Source organism: Embiotoca jacksoni, unplaced genomic scaffold (assembly GCF_022577435.1).
Source record: "Embiotoca jacksoni isolate LCO1_2020_lvr unplaced genomic scaffold, fEmbJac1.0.p SCAF_41, whole genome shotgun sequence".
In the NCBI taxonomy this organism is placed as follows: Eukaryota; Metazoa; Chordata; class Actinopteri; family Embiotocidae; genus Embiotoca; species Embiotoca jacksoni.
The window spans coordinates 2,071,858-2,089,357 of record NW_027185394.1 but is presented as its reverse complement, the minus strand read 5'-3'; the positions used below and the strand labels follow the sequence as shown (position 1 = coordinate 2,089,357).

The 17,500-nt window shown below is 37.7% G+C and overlaps 1 protein-coding gene and 2 long non-coding RNA genes across 4 annotated transcripts in view; all 3 read left to right on the top strand.

Annotated features, from left to right (window-relative positions):
• The window catches only part of LOC138209957 (CD209 antigen-like protein E), a 6,462-nt gene extending 2,459 nt beyond the window's left edge, over positions 1-4,003 (top strand). Inside the window, exons 4-8 of the mRNA XM_069168799.1 lie at positions 1-42; positions 263-316; positions 496-638; positions 1,639-1,754; positions 2,369-4,003. The exon at positions 1-42 is cut by the window's left edge and continues 27 nt beyond it. Coding sequence (XP_069024900.1) covers positions 1-42; positions 263-316; positions 496-638; positions 1,639-1,754; positions 2,369-2,486 — 473 coding nt within the window. The 3' untranslated portion in view covers positions 2,487-4,003. The remainder of the gene's footprint in view (positions 43-262; positions 317-495; positions 639-1,638; positions 1,755-2,368) is intronic.
• A 2,329-nt stretch (positions 4,004-6,332) lies between these two features.
• On the top strand, positions 6,333-10,363 carry LOC138209930 (uncharacterized). Of its 2 annotated transcripts, none has more exons than XR_011179208.1 (4): positions 6,333-6,363; positions 6,846-6,988; positions 7,992-8,101; positions 8,728-10,363. It is a non-coding gene; the product is annotated as an uncharacterized lncRNA (long non-coding RNA). The 2 variants fall into 2 exon arrangements; XR_011179207.1 differs by lacking the exon at positions 6,333-6,363 and adding an exon at positions 6,577-6,666.
• Positions 10,364-10,551: 188 nt separating this feature from the next.
• On the top strand, positions 10,552-11,758 carry LOC138209802 (uncharacterized). Its single transcript, XR_011179204.1, has 3 exons — positions 10,552-10,735; positions 11,211-11,345; positions 11,610-11,758. It is a non-coding gene; the product is annotated as an uncharacterized lncRNA (long non-coding RNA).
• The last annotated feature ends 5,742 nt before the right edge of the window (positions 11,759-17,500 follow it).

Sequence of the window (17,500 nt, the reverse complement as noted above, 5' to 3'; positions counted from 1 at the left end):
AGCTACAAGAGGAAGTGAAGAAACTGAAGGACGAGATTAAAGGTAAGAAAAGTTTTAGTTTTAGTTAAACTTTTAATTCTGACAGTTCATAGAAGAAAAACATCCTGAAAAGGAAAATTGACGCGAAAGAAAGATTTTTGCTGAAACTTGCACGTTCAATAATTATTTAACGTGCAAGTTTCATCAATATGATACTGAAAACTGAAAATAATGTTGTTGTTTTACTGTTTTATAAGTTATTGTTGTTTTCAACATATTCTAGTCAACAGCAGTCAGCTACAAGCGGAAGTAAAGAAACTGAAGGACACGATTGAAGGTAAGAAAAGTTTTAAACATCAGTTTTACTTTCACTTTTGAGTCTAAATCTTTTTCTTTTTTTTTAAACATCCTGAAAAGGAAAAGTGACAAAAAGCATAGATATTTAACTGAATATTGAATCTACAACTTTCATCAATTTAATACTGAAAACACTGAAAACACTTGTTTTACATGAAGGGAAGTCGTGTCCTGAAGGATGGACGAGATTTGGATGCAGTTGTTACTTTAAATTCACTGAGAGGAAAACTTGGGATGAGAGCAGGAAGGAGTGTCAGGAGAGAGGAGCTGATCTGGTGATCATCAACAACAAAGAGGAACAGGTGGGTGTGTTTGTTCATGTCTGTGTGATGTTTCATGTCACACATCTGTTTCTGCTGGTTTTGACCTTCTTCCTTTCTTCACCTTCATCCATTTATTTAACACGTTAAGTGGTTTTGAAGTCCAGAATGATCAGATCACCTGAACAAGAGTCAACTTTCTGCTTATTTATTTACATTAACTAGAACATGATGTTTTTTAAAGATTATTTTCATATTTCAGATTCTGTATTTTAGCATTTCTTTTGTTTAGTTTGTCGCACATTTGCAGTGAAATAAAAAAAGTCCTTGTTTCTTTCTGTGGTGACAAAGATGTGGTTGATCAATAATAAAAACCAAAGAAAAGCATGAGTGGAACAAAAAGACGGCCAATAAGAGGAAGATAAATAGTTCATATTCAAGGTTTGATCAGAAATCTCACTGAGATGGCGGCCAGATTTAAATCAGGCTCATTGTTTGGTAGTTTTAGACGCTCTCTCTCTCTCTGAATTTTTTAAACACACATTGTACAAAAATTCTAATCAAAGGAAATATTTTAAAACTCATTTTTATGTCACTGATGAAAATTCAAGATTTACTAGAACATGTGAGAACATTGAAAAAGCAGCATAACCAGGTCCTTTCTTTCATCCAGTCATGTTTTAGTTACAAACATCGACAGCTGAAATGAGATCAACTTTTAAAATCTGTCTGATTCAAAGACTTCTGGATATATGAAACACTAAGGAGATGAATTCAGAGAGGAAAATTAAATTATATGGAAATAATCTTTAAAATATGTGTTTCTTATTTTAGAAATTAAAAAAAATTATATATATAACTAAATTTTAACTTTGGTAATTATTTCAACAACAGTTGAAATTGAAATAATTTTTTGTGAGTATTTCAGATTTTGTCACAACAGAAAAACAAAAGTTACAAAAGATGTATTTTTTCCTGATGTTATTACAACAGAAATATAATAAATCAAGACTAAAAACTGTGTTTGTCTCCCATGAAATAGGAGTTTGTCCGTGGACTGAATTGGAAAGGAGACTCCTGGATTGGTCTACAACACACTGAAAAGACTGGAAGGACAAGGACATGGACATGGGTGGACGGATCACCGCTGACAGAGACGTGAGAAACTTTTTTTGTTTCTATTTCAGATTAATGTTTGTAACTTGGAGATCCATCGAAATAGAAAAGAAACTTAGAAATTATTTCATTTTTAATAATCCTCATGTACAGAATAAAAAAGGACAAAAATCCTTCTTTGAAAGAACAGCTGATCCTGAACTCTTCATCTGCAGTCTGTGATGAGGTCGAGTTACAACAACTCAGTTTTCAGAAGTCACGATTCAAAAATGTTCAAACTGTCAACTGCTAAAGTTCAGTTTGTTCAGTTTGTTGAATTATTGTTCTGCACAGTTTGTCCACCCAAACCATGTCTCTTCTTCTCTGGTGTTTATAAAAGTTAAGAACATTTGAGGGAACAAAAATAAACCTGACCACAAGTCCCAGGGACTAATTGAAAGAGCAGCTTTATTAACAAATGTTCCTGCTGGTCAGCTGAGGTACTGCAACAACATCCCTGAAATCCAGACTTGAACCAATAATTTATTCTGATTGACAGCTCTGAAAATTCCCTAAAAATGATATCAAAGGAATCTAGAAAATATTTTAAGACATCTATTTGAAGGAGATAATAATCAGTTTCAGCACACTTTAAGATCATGTTTTTTTTTTCACAGGTTCTGGGCAGCAGGACATAAAGATGATAGTTCCTGGAACTATGCAGTGTGTTGCAATGATCAAGGAGAATGGACTCAAGGTCATTCTTATATTAATAACTGGATCTGTGAGAAATAGATTTCCTACTCTGAATGACCGAGTGGTGAGAAGTGTTGGACTGATGAACAAAGACTAGAAAAGTGTTCTGCATGAACCTCTGATTCATCTTTTATTATTTTCCTTGTTCATGATGTGCTTTCCATAAGTTCTCATAGTTGTGTTATTCTTTAGTGATGTTGTGGGTCCAACTGGACTGGAGCTTCATGTTGTTGTTTTTACATTGTAAATATTTGATCTGGTTAGTTTTGGTTTCACGTTGCAGTTTTACAGCATTGTTCGGTTTGAAATCCCGGACGAGCCCACAAGAATGTCACATCCCCAGAGAGCATCAATGAGATGAAAGGAGCAACAAAATTAAAATCCCAGGGACTGAAGAAGAAATGTAGAAAACAGAATGGAAAAGGGAAACTCAGGGATTCATTCAGGATGAAGATAACTTCAAATACAGACAGCAAAAGCACCGAGAACACAAAGACCTGACTCACAATCAAAAAGGAACCGATCACCTGTGTTACTAACAAACTACACTCAGACACAACAGGTGTCGTCATCACCTTCATCCTGTCATCATCATCTACTTCTGGTTGTCGTGACGAACATGATCTGTGTTTTCCTATACTTGACATTGATTGGTTTGTAGACGGTGGACGTCTGATGTCACCAAATAATTTATAACTTTCAGTATTTTACTGTATTTTTTTTAAACTCGAGTTTGATTTCGTTGTCGGACCAAATTACAATGAAATACTTCGTCTCCTCCCCATGTGTTACCACGACTCATCTTTGATTCTCTTCTGGTTCTGTTTCTTCTTCTATGGTTTAATTGGTGACGATAGTCTGCTTAAACTTCCTCCAACTGGTCTGAAGGTCCAAACTTTGATCCAGATCAAAGCTTTCTACTTTGCTTAGACCAAGTTTTGGTCCTTTGGTCTGGACCAAGATCTGAGGATCCTGTAACATCTGATATTTTGTTTCAGACCAAACTGAAAAGTTCAAAGGTCAGTACCAAACAAAGTAGGTGTGAAACCACACTTAGTAGTCTGACATTAACTTTCTTATCGGAACAATATTTTGGAAAAACAACCAACTGAAAATGAGCTTTAAAAAACTGAAAAAAAACCTTCTTTAGTTGGTTTAGTAAATACAAACATGTCATGGTGATTCATGCTTTGACATTATTACATTCAAGAAAAATATCTTTAATTTCAAAGATCCTCATAGTGTGTCAGTAAGAAAGATTTTCAACTGTGTTGTTTAGTTGCTAAATAAATTCTTAAAGACCAATGAAATTTGTCCATTTTGAGTTTAGATAACTGATCTTCAGAGCTTGTTGAATGCTGTTAGTTCCTTAAATAGAAATATTTAAATAACTGTAGAGTTCATACGTCACATTTCCTGTGTTAGAAAACCTTCTTCTGTCTTCTAGTTGTGTTCACTTACAACTTGTAACTTTAATTAATTAAAGAAACCTCAGACGAAGGCACTTTTATGTATTTTGGTGCTGCTGAGTTAAATTTTTGTATCTCTGCATTATGACTGCCAGGAAATAACTAAAAAGTGAACGAACAATGTTTTGTTTATTTATATATTTTACATGTTCTGGATTGTAACACACAAAAACATTGACCCTGTCTGTGGTTGTGGTTTGTGCTGCTGCTGCTTCTTCCTCCATCTTCTATGTCCGCTCACAAAAAACAAACAGACTGTGAAGCGAGGCCAAATAGTTCTTCGCCCCTCAAGATGTCTAAAGATATTCAAACTTCTAGAGATCTACGGATTAAATACTGCAGAGGAATAAATGAGGATGGAGGAGAGAGGGAGGAAAGTGAGGTGGAGATGATGGAGGATGGAGAGCAGCGACCTGATGTTGGGTTACAAAAAACTGGTAAGTAGGAAAATAATGAACATCAGGAAATAAAAGCTCGTGCTAACGATTAGTGTGAGAATATTTTGACTTGCTTTAAAATCTCTCCTCAGTTTGACTGTTGAAGAAGAACATATTCCACTATCATCCATTTCAGTTCCTGGAACTAGAGAACAAACTTGTCTGAGTCATTATTGGGTCAATTGTTGGTGAAAGTTTTGACCACCTGAGTTCAAAAATCTTTATTCTTTAAGACCAATGAAATTTGTCCATTTTGAGTTTAGATAACTGATCTTCAGAGCTTGTTGAATGTTGTTAGTTCCTCAATTAGAAATATTTAAATAACTGTAGAGTTCCCACGCCTCATTTCCTGTATTAGAAAACCTGCTTCTTTCTTCTAGTTGTGTTCACTTCCAACTTGTATTGAGACCTTAAAGCAGCCTCAGACAGAAACAGAGATCAGGTCAAATTTTTTCGTTCATCGAGATGTCTACAGAAATTGAAGCTGCACCACGTTGGAGGGTTAAATACAGCAGAGGGGTCCGAGAGGATGGAGGAGAGGGAGGGGGAAGGGAGGTGGAGATGATAGAAGACGAAGAGAGGCAGCCTGATGTTGAGATACAAGAAGCTGGTAAGTAAGAAGTTCAACTTAATGTTAAGGATTAGTGTGTGATCATTTGAATTTGTTTTCAACAACATATCTGTCCTCAGTTCTACTATTGTAGAAGAACATATTCCACTAACGTCCATTTCAGTTCCTGGGGAACAAATATGATGAATTTGATCGACTCATTAACAAATCAATTGTTGGTGAAAGTTTTGACCGCCTGAGTTCAAACATCTTTATAAACACAAAGCAGATGAATTCAAATAAAACTATTTTTTTCCTCTGTAGGAGAAAACAGGCAGAAGAACCTTCCAGCTGTGAGAAGAAGCAATTTCAGAGTTTGTAAAGTGTCCCTGGGAGTGCTGTATCTTCTGGTTCTGGCTGCAGTCGTGATACGAAGTGAGCTTTCTTATTCCAACATCTTGTTTGTTTTATTTTCCTCATTAGATGATTTATAAGTGAAATTATTTCACATTGTAGACCTGCTTTATTTAGTTCCTGTTTCAGTTAAAAACAGCTGAGTCAGCTACATGAACTCAGCAGGTTAAAGGACAGTTTGACACCAATTAACTAACTTTCAAATTTGAAAGTACGATAGTTTAATCCTGCAGAGGATGAAATATAAGTATGATTTTAATGTAAAGAGAAGAGATGATATTTTTGGTGTTTTTATTGTTTGCTGTGTTTGCTGTGTAGCAGGAAATACTGAATAATAACACGTTGTTGTCAAAAGATGTCACCGTTGTATGTGAGGAGCCGACTGGTATCACAACAAAGCGTGAAATAGACACGCATGTTTACTACAGAAAAACGTGAGTTAACCACGTTTCTCCCTCTCTAGGCGTGACAGTTTCATGTTTTGTAAACATGAAACTGTCACGAAAGGAGAAAAGAGACGCGACTCAATGTTCAATCTACCACAATACACAATCAAACTAAATAATCACCTTCCAACACACTGGTGAGTGGGACATCTACACACACACACACACACACACACACACACACACACACACACACACACACTCACATTCACACTCACAGTCACTCACACCAAACACAAACACACACCTACACACACACACACACACACACACACACACACACACACACACACACACACACACACACACACACACACACACACACAGCCGTGTTCAATCAGTGTTTCAGCTGGTGGCTGCAGGCCGGATCATTGGAGTCACCTGTATCGACCCTGGTGGTGGAGAAAGAGAGAGAACACAGGATACACACACCGAATGTGTAATAAGTATATAAATATAAGGATGATTTTAATGTAAAGAGAAGAGATGATATTTTTGGTTTGTTTATTGTTTTGTTGCTTTTGTAACCAGACATTTTAGTCACTTTGGAAAAAGTCAAGCTCCAAGCGGAAGTGAAGAAACTGAAGGACGAGATTAAAGGTAAGAAAAGTTTTAGTTTTAGTTAAACTTTTAATTCTGACAGTTCATAAAAGAAAAACATCCTGAAAAGGAAAATTGACGAGAAAGAAAGATTTTTGATGAAACTTGTACGTTAAATAATTATTTAAGTTGACACTCCAAACTATAAAATAAAAATCTTATTAATTTACTATTTTATTAATTATTGTTGTTCTTTAGACATGAGAGTCCACAGCAGTCAGCTGGAGAGCAGTTATGAAATACTCAGTAAAAATAACAGTCAGCTACAAGAGGAAGTAAAGAAACTGAAGGACACGATTGAAGGTAAGAAAAGTTTTAAACATCAGTTTTACTTTCACTTCTTAGTCTAAATCTTTTTCTTATTCTTTTTTTTTTTTAAACATCCTGAAGAGGAATCGTGTCAAAAAAGAAAGATCTTTAACTAAATATTGAAACTACAACTTTCATCAATTTGATACTGAAAACACTTGTTTTACATGAAGGGAAGTGGTGTCCTGAAGGATGGACGAGATTTGGATCCAGTTGTTACTTTAAATTCACTGAGAGGAAAACTTGGGATGAGAGCAGGAAGGAGTGTCAGGAGAGAGGAGCTGATCTGGTGATCATCAACAACAAAGAGGAACAGGTGGGTGTGTTTGTTCATGTCTGTGTGATGTTTGATGTCACACATCTGTTTCTGCTGGTTTCGACCTTCTTCCTTTCTTCACCTTCATCCATTTATTTAACACGTTAAGTGGTTTTGAAGTCCAGAATGATCAGATCACCTGAACAAGAGTCAACTTTCTGCTTATTTATTTACATTTACTAGAACATGATGTTTTTTAAAGATTATTTTCATATTTCAGATTCTGTATTTTAGCATTTCTTTTGTTTAGTTTGTCGCACATTTGCAGTGAAATGAAAAAGTCCTTGTTTCTTTCTGTGGTGACAAAGATGTGGTTGATCAATAATAAAAACCAAAGAAAAGCATGAGTGGAACAAAAAGACGGCCAATAAGAGTAAGATAAATAGTTCATATTCAAGGTTTGATCAGAAAGCTCACTGAGATGGCGGCCAGATTTAAATCAGGCTCATTGTTTGGTAGTTTTAGACGCTCTCTCTCTCTCTGAACTTTTTAAACACACATTGTACAAAAATTCTAATCAAAGGAAATATTTTAAAACTCATTTTTATGTCACTGATGAAAATTGAAGATTTACTAGAACATGTGAGAACATTGAAAAAGCAGCATAACCAGGTCCTTTCTTTCATCCAGTCATGTTTTAGTTACAAACATCGACAGCTGAAATGAGATCAACTTTTAAAATCTGTCTGATTCAAAGACTTCTGGATATATGAAACACTAAGGAGACCAATTTAGAGAGGAAAATGAAATTATATGGAAATAATCCTTAAAAGATGTATTACTTATTTTTTAAGTTGTTTTTTTTAATATATATATAAAACTAAATTTTAACTTTGGTAATTATTTCAACAACAGTTGAAATTGAAATAATTTTTTGGGAGTATTTCAGATTTTTGCACAACAGAAAACCAAAAGTTTCAAAAGATGTATTTCTTCCTGATGTTATTACAAAAGAAACATAATAAATCAAGACTGAAAACTGTGTTTATCTCCCATGAAATAGGAGTTTGTCCGTGGACTGAATAAGAAAGGAGACTCCTGGATTGGTCTACAACGCACTAAACACATTGGACGGACATGGACATGGGTGGACGGATCACCGCTGACAGAGACGTGAGAAACTTTTTTTGTTTCTATTTCACATCAATGTTTGTAACTTGGAGATCCATCGAAATAGAAAAGAAACATAAATTATTTCATTTTTAATAATCCTCATGTACAGAATAAAAAAGGACAGAAATCCTTCTTTGAATGAACAGCTGATCCTGAACTCTTCATCTGCAGTCTGTGATGAGGTCGAGTTACAACAACTCAGTTTTCAGAAGTCACGATTCAAAAATGTTCAAACTGTCAACTGCTAAAGTTCAGTTTGTTCAGTTTGTTGAATTATTGTTCTGCACAGTTTGTCCACCCAAACCATGTCAGAGAATACATGTCTCTTCTTCTCTGGTGTTTAGAAAAGTTAAGAACATTTGAGGGAACAAAAATAAACCTGACCATAAGTCCCAGGGACTAATTGAAAGAGCAGCTTTGTTAACAAATGTTCCTGCTGGTCAGCTGAGGTACTGCAACAACATCCCTGAAATCCAGACTTGAACCAATAATTTATTCTGATTGACAGCTCTGAAAATTCCCTAAAAATGATATCAAAGGAATCTAGAAAATATTTTAAGACATCTATTTGAAGGAGATAATAATCAGTTTCAGCACACTTTAAGATCATGTTTTTTTTTTCACAGGTTCTGGGCAGCAGGACATAAAGATGATAGTTCCTGGAACTATGCAGTGTGTTGCAATGATCAAGGAGAATGGACTCAAGGTCATTCTTATATTAATAACTGGATCTGTGAGAAATAGATTTCCTGCTCTGAATGACCGAGTGGTGAGAAGTGTTGGACTGATGAACAAAGACTAGAAAAGTGTTCTGCATGAACCTCTGATTCATCTTTTATTATTTTCCTTGTTCATGATGTGCTTTCCATAAGTTCTCATAGTTGTGCTATTCTTTAGTGATGTTGTGGGTCCAACTGGACTGGAGCTTCATGTTGTTGTTTTTACATTGTAAATATTTGATCTGGTTAGTTTTGGTTTCACGTTGCAGTTTTACAGCATTTTTCGGTTTGAAATCCCGGACGAGCCCACAAGAATGTCACATCCCCAGAGAGCATCAATGAGATGAAAGGAGCAACAAAAGTAAAATCCCAGGGACTGAAGAAGAAATGTAGAAAACAGAATGGAAAAGGGAAACTCGGGATTCATTCAGGATGAAGATAACTTCAATTACAGCCAGGAAAAGCACCGAGAACACAAAGACCTGACTAACAATCAAAAAGGAACCGATCACCTGTGTTACTAACAAACTACACTCAGACACAACAGGTGTCGTCATCACCTTCATCCTGTCATCATCATCTACTTCTGGTTGTCGTGACGAACATGGCCTGTGTTTTCCTATACTTGACATTGATTGGTTTGTAGACGGTGGACGTCTGATGTCACCAAATAATTTGTAACTTTCAGTATTATAATGTATTTTTTTTAAACTCGACTTTTGATTTCGTTGTCGGACCAAATTACAATGAAATACTTCGTCTCCTCCCCATGTGTTACCACGACTCATCTTTGATTCTCTTCTGGTTCTGTTTCTTCTTCTATGGTTTAATTGGTGACGATAGTCTGCTTAAACTTCCTCCAACTGGTCTGAAGGTCCAAACTTTGATCCAGATCAAAGCTTTCTACTTTTCTTAGACCAAGTTTTGGTCCTTTGGTCTGGACCAAGATCTGAGGATCCTGTAACATCTGATATTTTGTTTCAGACCAAACTGAAAAGTTCAAAGGTCAGTACCAAACAAAGTAGGTGTGAAACCACACTTAGTAGTCTGACATTAACTTTCTTATTGGAACAATATTTTGGAAAAACAACCAACTGAAAATGAGCTTTAAAAAAACTGAAAAAAAACCTTCTTTAGTTGGTTTAGTAAAGACAAACATGTCATGGTGATTCATGCTTTGACATTATTACATTCAAGAAAAATATCTTTAATTTCAAAGATCCTCATAGTGTGTCAGTAAGAAAGATTTTCAACTGTGTTGTTTAGTTGCTAAATAAATTCTTAAAGACCAATGAAATTTGTCCATTTTGAGTTTAGATAACTGATCTTCAGATCTTGTTGAATGTTGTTAGTTCCTTAAATAGAAATATTTAAATAACTGTAGAGTTCATACGTCACATTTCCTGTGTTAGAAAACCTGCTTCTGTCTTCTAGTTGTGTTCACTTACAACTTGTAACTTTAATTAATTAAAGAAACCTCAGACGAAGGCACTTTTATGTATTTTGGTGCAGCTGAGTTAAATTTTTGTATCTCTGCATTATAACAGCCAGGAAATAAATAAAAAGTGAATAAACAATGTTTTGTTTATTTATATATTTTACATGTTCTGCATGTAAAAGTTTTCAAAACTGCAAGGTAATACACAAACACATTGAACCTGTCTGTGGTTGTGGTTTGTGCTGCTGCTGCTACTTCCTCCATCTTCTATGTCCGCTCACAAAGAACAAACAGACTGTGAAGCGAGGCCAAATATTTCTTCGCCCCTCAAGATGTCTAAAGATATTCAAACTTCTAGAGATCTACGGATTAAATACTGCAGAGGAATAAAAGAGGATGGAGGAGAGAGGGAGGAAAGTGAGGTGGAGATGATGGAGGATGGAGAGCAGCGACCTGATGTTGGGTTACAAAAAACTGGTAAGTAGGAAAATAATGAACATCAGGAAATAAAAGCTCATGCTAACGATTAGTGTGAGAATATTTTGACTTGCTTTAAAATCTGTCCTCAGTTTGACTGTTGAAGAAGAACTTATTCCACTATCATCCATTTCAGTTCCTGGAACTAGAGAACAAACTCGTCTGAGTCATTATTGGGTCAATTGTTGGTAAAAGTTTTTACCACCTGAGTTCAAAAATCTTTATTCTTTAAGACCAATGAAATTTGTCCATTTTGAGTTTAGATAACTGATCTTCAGAGCTTGTTGAATGCTGTTAGTTCCTCAATTAGAAATATTTAAATAACTGTAGAGTTCCCACGCTTCATTTCCTGTATTAGAAAACCTGCTTCTTTCTTCTGGTTGTGTTCACTTCCAACTTGTATTGAGACCTTAAAGCAGCCTCAGACAGAAACAGAGATCAGGTCAAATTCTTTCATTCATCGAAATTTCCACAGAAATTGAAGCTGCACCACGTTGGAGGGTTAAATACAGCAGAGGGGTCCGAGAGGATGGAGGAGAGGGAGAGGGAAGGGAGGTGGAGATGTTAGAAGACGAAGAGCAGCAGCCTGATGTTGAGATACAAGAAGCTGGTAAGTAAGAAGTTCAACTTAATGTTAAGGATTAGTGTGTGATCATTTGAATTTGTTTTCAACAACATATCTGTCCTCAGTTCTACTATTGTAGAAGAACATATTCCACTAACGTCCATTTCAGTTCCTGGGGAACAAATATGATGAATTTGATCGACTCATTAACAAATCAATTGTTGGTGAAAGTTTTGACCGCCTGAGTTCAAACATCTTTATTCCCACAAAGCAGATGAATTTAAATAAAACTATTTTTTTCATCTGGAGGAGAAAACAGGCAGAAGAACCTTCCAGCTGTGAGAAGAAGCCGTTTCAGAGTTTTTCAAGTGTCCCTGGGAGTGCTGTATCTTCTGGTTCTGGCTGCAGTCGTGATACGACGTGAGCTTTCTTATTCCAACATCTTGCATGTTTTATTTTCCTCATTAGACGATCTTTAAGTGAAATTATTTCACGTTGTAGACCTGTTTTATTTAGTTCCTGTTTTAGTTAAAAACAGCTGAGTCAGCTACATGAACTCAGCAGGTTAAAGGACAGTTTGATACCAAATAACTAACTTCCAAATTTAAAAGTACGATAGTTTAATCCTGCAGAGCAGGCCTGGCCAACCCGCGGCTCCCGAGCCGCATGCGGCTCTTTGCCTGGTTTCATGCGGCTCTTTTATGTTCATATCAACATTTGTGTTTGTGTTTTTTTTTTTGTGCGTGTTCGCTTCGCTTGAGTTCAATATGGTATTTTCGTCAAACGCGCATGCGCATGAGGTGAAATTCCGCAAAGCAGGAGGGGCAAACCCATTGGAGTAAACAATTAGTGTCAATTTCGCTCTCAAATTGGCAGGAAAAATGCACAGCTAAACGAAAAGATGAAGATGAACACAGGACGTTTTTAACAGAGTGGGAAAGTTTATATTTTTTTGTTGAACGTAATGGCAAGCCATTCTGCCTGATATGTCAGACGTCATTAGCGCATTTCAAAGCTTCAAATCTTCAGCACCACTTCAGCTCACTCCATACTAACATCGACCAGGGATTTCCAAAAGTTACTGAACTTCGCAAGCACAAGTTGGACACTTTGAAAAGTCAGGCAGAAAAGCAGGAACAGTTTTTCCAAAAAATTACGAAGCACTCAGAGACTGTCACGCTTGCATCGTATCAACTGGCTTGGGACATTGCACGGGCTAAAAAGCCATTTAATGAAGGGGAGTTCGTTAAAAAATGCCTCAGTGACATTGTTGAAATCTTGTCTCCTGAAAACGACAAACTAAAACGGATGGTATCAGATGTCCAACTGTCCCGCCACACTGTTGAACACAGGATATCGGACATTAACACAGCTGTTGAATCACAGTTGCACTCTGACCTTCAAGCATGTGAGTATTTTAGTGTCGCATTGGATGAGAGTTGTGACGTACAAGACAAGCCTCAGCTGGCAATATTTACACGGTCTGTGTCAAAAGATTGTGTGATCAAAGAAGAACTCCTTGATGTTGTGCCATTAAAAGACAGAACCTGTGGCATAGATGGGAAAGAAACAATGATGGCTGCATTTGCGAAAGCAAATCTGCCCATACCGAAGCTAACTGCAATAGCCACGGATGGAGCGCCGGCCATGATCGGATCTGTGAACGGACTTGTGGGGCTGTGCAAAGCTGACCAAACATTTCCCGAGTTTTGGAATTTCCACTGCATCATCCACAGGGAGCAACTCGTGTCTAAATCATTGAATTTAGACGACGTCATGAAGCCTGTGATGGAAATCGTCAACTACATCCGCACACATGCGCTTAACCACAGGCAATTCAAGGATCTCATCGCTGAGCTGGACCAAGGACTTCCAGGTGACCTGCCGCTGCACTGCACTGTGAGGTGGCTGTCAAAAGGCAAGGTGCTCGCTCGCTTCTTTGAGCTTTTGGATGCCGTGAAACTGTTCATGGAAGAGAAGGACAAGGACTATCCCGAGCTCTCGGACGTCGAGTGGATTATGGATCTGGCCTTTTTGGTCGACATGCTGTGTCACTTGGACAGACTGAACCTGACCCTGCAGGGTAAGTTAAAAATGCTGCCTGACCTGGTGCAAAGTGTGTTTGCGTTTGTCAACAAACTGAAGCTGTTCAAGGCGCATATTCAAAAGGGAGATTTAACACATTTTCCCACTCTGCTAAAAGCCAGCGGGCAAGTCACCAGCGCCGCCCTGAATAAGCAAAGAGCCAGATATGCAACACTGGTTGAAAACCTGCACGAAAGCTTTGTCATCCGGTTCCGTGATCTACAACTGAAAAGGCCACAGATTACGTTCCTCGTCGACCCATTTAATGCGGAGACGGACTGTTTGAAAGCCCCGCTAGTCACAGATGAGGCCGCGGCTGAGTTGGAGATGATCGATCTTTGTGAGGAGGACCAACTGAAACCTGCTTTAAGTGAAGGGACCATTGAGTTCTGGAAAAGTGTGCCAATGGAAAAATACCCCAATGTCAAACGGGCTGCACTTAAGATACTGTCAATGTTTGGGTCAACATACGTCTGCGAGTCTGTGTTTTCTACCCTGAAACACGTGAAATCAAAGCATCGATCTGTTCTGACTGACACCCATGAGAAAGAATTGCTTCGAGTGGCAACAACAGAATACAAGCCAGATTTGAAGAGGATTGTTCAAGGCAAGGAATGCCAGAAGTCGCACTAAGCAACATGCATAGTAAGTGAAAAACGCTATTGTAAATTATTATGTTTTTGTTTGTGGACTTTGTTGAACTGAGAGTTTGTGTGTGTGAGACAGTGCACACAATGTTCATTGTTGAAAATGACTGGCCTGTGGTCTTAGTACTGTAGGAGTCAATTTCTGTCATTATCATGTTGGTGTGTGACATGATAATGACACACAATAAATTTGGCTGAGCAGAGGTGTGTGTGTAAGAGGAAGGGATGGGGTGATGTTCATGTGTGCCCATGTGTATGATGTGGCTCTTTGCGGTAACACAGTAAAAAATGTGGCTCTTAGTCTCTGACTGGTTGGCCACCCCTGCTGCAGAGGATGCAATATAAGTATGATTTTAATGTAAAGAGAAGAGATGATATTTTTGGTGTGTTTATTGTTTACTGTGTTTGCTGTGTAGCAGGAAATACTGAATAATAACACGTTGTCAAAAGATGTCACCGTTGTATGTGAGGAGCCGACTGGTATCACAACAAAGCGTGAAATAGACACGCACGTTTACTACAGAAAAACGTGAGATAGCCACGTTTCTCCCTCTCTAGGCGTGACAGTTTCATGTTTTGTAAAAATGAAACTTACAAGTAATGATCACAGGAAACGAATGAATAAATGAAAAGGATTTATTAACAATAACTCAAACAACCAAACAAGGAAGAAACTTAAAACTACTTTCACAAAAGGAGAAAAGAGACGCGACTCAATGTTCAATCTACCACAATACACAATCAAGCTAAATGATCACCTTCCAACACACTGGTGAGTGGGACACCTACATACACACACACACACACACACACACACACACACAACTACTCACACAGACACACACACACACACACACACGTTTGTATACTTGTGAGGACGCGACGTACAAAACACTGATTGATCCGATTCTACCTCGAACACGCTGGAATTTATTTTCCAACACACTCTCACACACACAAACACACACACACACACACACACACACACACACACACACACACACACACACACACACAGCCGTGTTCAATCAGTGTTTCAGCTGGTGGCTGCAGGCCGGATCATTGGAGTCACCTGTATCGACCCTGGTGGTGGAGAAAGAGAGAGAACACAGGATACACACACCGAATGTGTAATAAGTATATACAGTGGGTACGGAAAGTATTCAGACCCCTTTAAATTTTTCACTCTTTATTTCATTGCAGCCATTTGCTAAAATCAAAAAAGTTCATTTTATTTATCATTAATGTACACTCAGCACCCCATCTTGACAGAAAAAAACAGAAATGTAGAAATTTGTGCAAATTTATTGAAAAAGAAAAACTGAAATATCACATGGTCATAAGTATTCAGACCCTTTGCTGTGACACTCATATTTAACTCACATGCTGTCCATTTCTTCTGATCCTCCTTGAGATGGTTCTACTCCTTCATTGGAGTCCAGCTGTGTTTAATTAAACTGATTGGACTTGATTAGGAAAGGCACACACCTGTCTATATAAGACCTTACAGCTCACAGTGCATGTCAGAGCAAATGAGAATCATGAGGTCGAAGGAACTGTCCAAGGAGCTCAAAGACAGAATTGAGGCAAGGCACAGATCTGGCCAAGGTTACAAAATAATTTCTGTAGCACTCAAGGTTCCTAAGAGCACAGTGGCCTCCATAATCCTTAAATTGAAGAAGTTTGGGACGACCAGAACTCTTCCTAGACCTGGCCGTCCAGCCAAACTGAGCAATCGTGGGAGAAGAGCCTTGGTGAGAGAGGTAAAGAAGAACCCAAAGATCACTGTGGCTGAGCTCCAGAGATGCAGTAGGGAGATGGGAGAAAGTTCCACAAAGTCAACTATCACTGCAGCCCTCCACCAGTCGGGGCTTTATGGCAGAGTGGCCCGACGGAAGCCTCTCCTCAGTGCAAGACATATGAAAGCCCGCATAGAGTTTGCCAAAAAACACATGAAGGACTCCCAGATTATGAGAAATAAAATTCTCTGGTCTGATGAGACCAAGATTGAACTTTTTGGCGTTAATTCTAAGCGGTATGTGTGGAGAAAACCAGGCACTGCTCATCACCTGCCCAATACAATCCCAACAGTGAAACATGGTGGTGGCAGCATCATGCTATGGGGGTGTTTTTCAGCTGCAGGGACAGGACGACTGGTTGCAATTGAAGGAAAGATGAATGCGGCCAAGTACAGAGATATCCTGGAAGAAAACCTCTTCCAGAGTGCTCTGGACCTCAGACTGGGCCGAAGGTTCACCTTCCAACAAGACAATGACCCTAAGCACACAGCTAAAATAACAAAGGAGTGGCTTCGGAACAACTCTGTGACCATTCTTGACTGGCCCAGCCAGAGCCCTGACCTAAACCCGATTGAGCATCTCTGGAGAGACCTGAAAATGGCTGTCCACCAACGTTCACCATCCAACCTGATGGAACTGGAGAGGATCTGCAAGGAAGAATGGCAGAGGATCCCCAAATCCAGGTGTGAAAAGCTTGTTGCATCATTCCCAAGAAGACTCATGGCTGTACTAGCTCAAAAGGGTGCTTCTACTCAATACTGAGCAAAGGGTCTGAATACTTATGACCATGTGATATTTCAGTTTTTCTTTTTTAATAAATTTGCACAAATTTCTACATTTCTGTTTTTTTGAAAGTATATTGAAAAATATTAAAAGGACAAGTCAGTCTTACAACATTACTTAGTATTTATACTGTACTGTGTCCATACAAATATGAAAAAAAGTCATGTCATCTAAAATATGAAAAAAGTCATACTATAGCATGTTGTCCAAATTATGATTAAAAAAAAGTTATGTTGTCTAAAATATGAAAAACAAGTCAGACTATAGCATGTTGTCCAAAATATGAAAAAAAAAGTCATACTATACCATGTCAACTAAAATATTACCAAAAAAAAGTTACACTACAGGATGTTGTAAAACAAGAAAAAAAATAAACATCGGAAGCACAGTGGTTCAGTGGTTAGTGATGCTGCCTCAGTGAGAAGGTCATGGGTTCAATTCCAGCTTGAGACATGTATGTCTTTGTCAAAAAAAAATCAAAAAAACATAAGGCCATAGCATGTTGTCTAAAATAAGATTTAAAAAAGTCATACTACAGCATGTTTTCCAAAATATGAAAGAAAAGTTATACTTTAGCATGTCGTCCAAAATATGAAAAAAGTAGTCGTCTAAAATATGATAAAAAAAAGTCATACTGTAGCATGTTGTCCAAAATATGAAAAAAAAGTCATACTGTAGCATGTTGTCCAAAATATGATTAAAAAAGTCATACTTTAGCATGTCGTCAAAATATGAAAAAAGTAGTCGTCTAAAATGTGATAAAAAAAAAAGTCATACTTTAGCATGTTGTCCAAAATATAACAAAAAAGTCATGTCGTCTAAAATAAGAAAAAAAAGTTAAACCTCAGTGTTGGGGATTCGACCCCTGAGAGACTGGTGTAAAGAT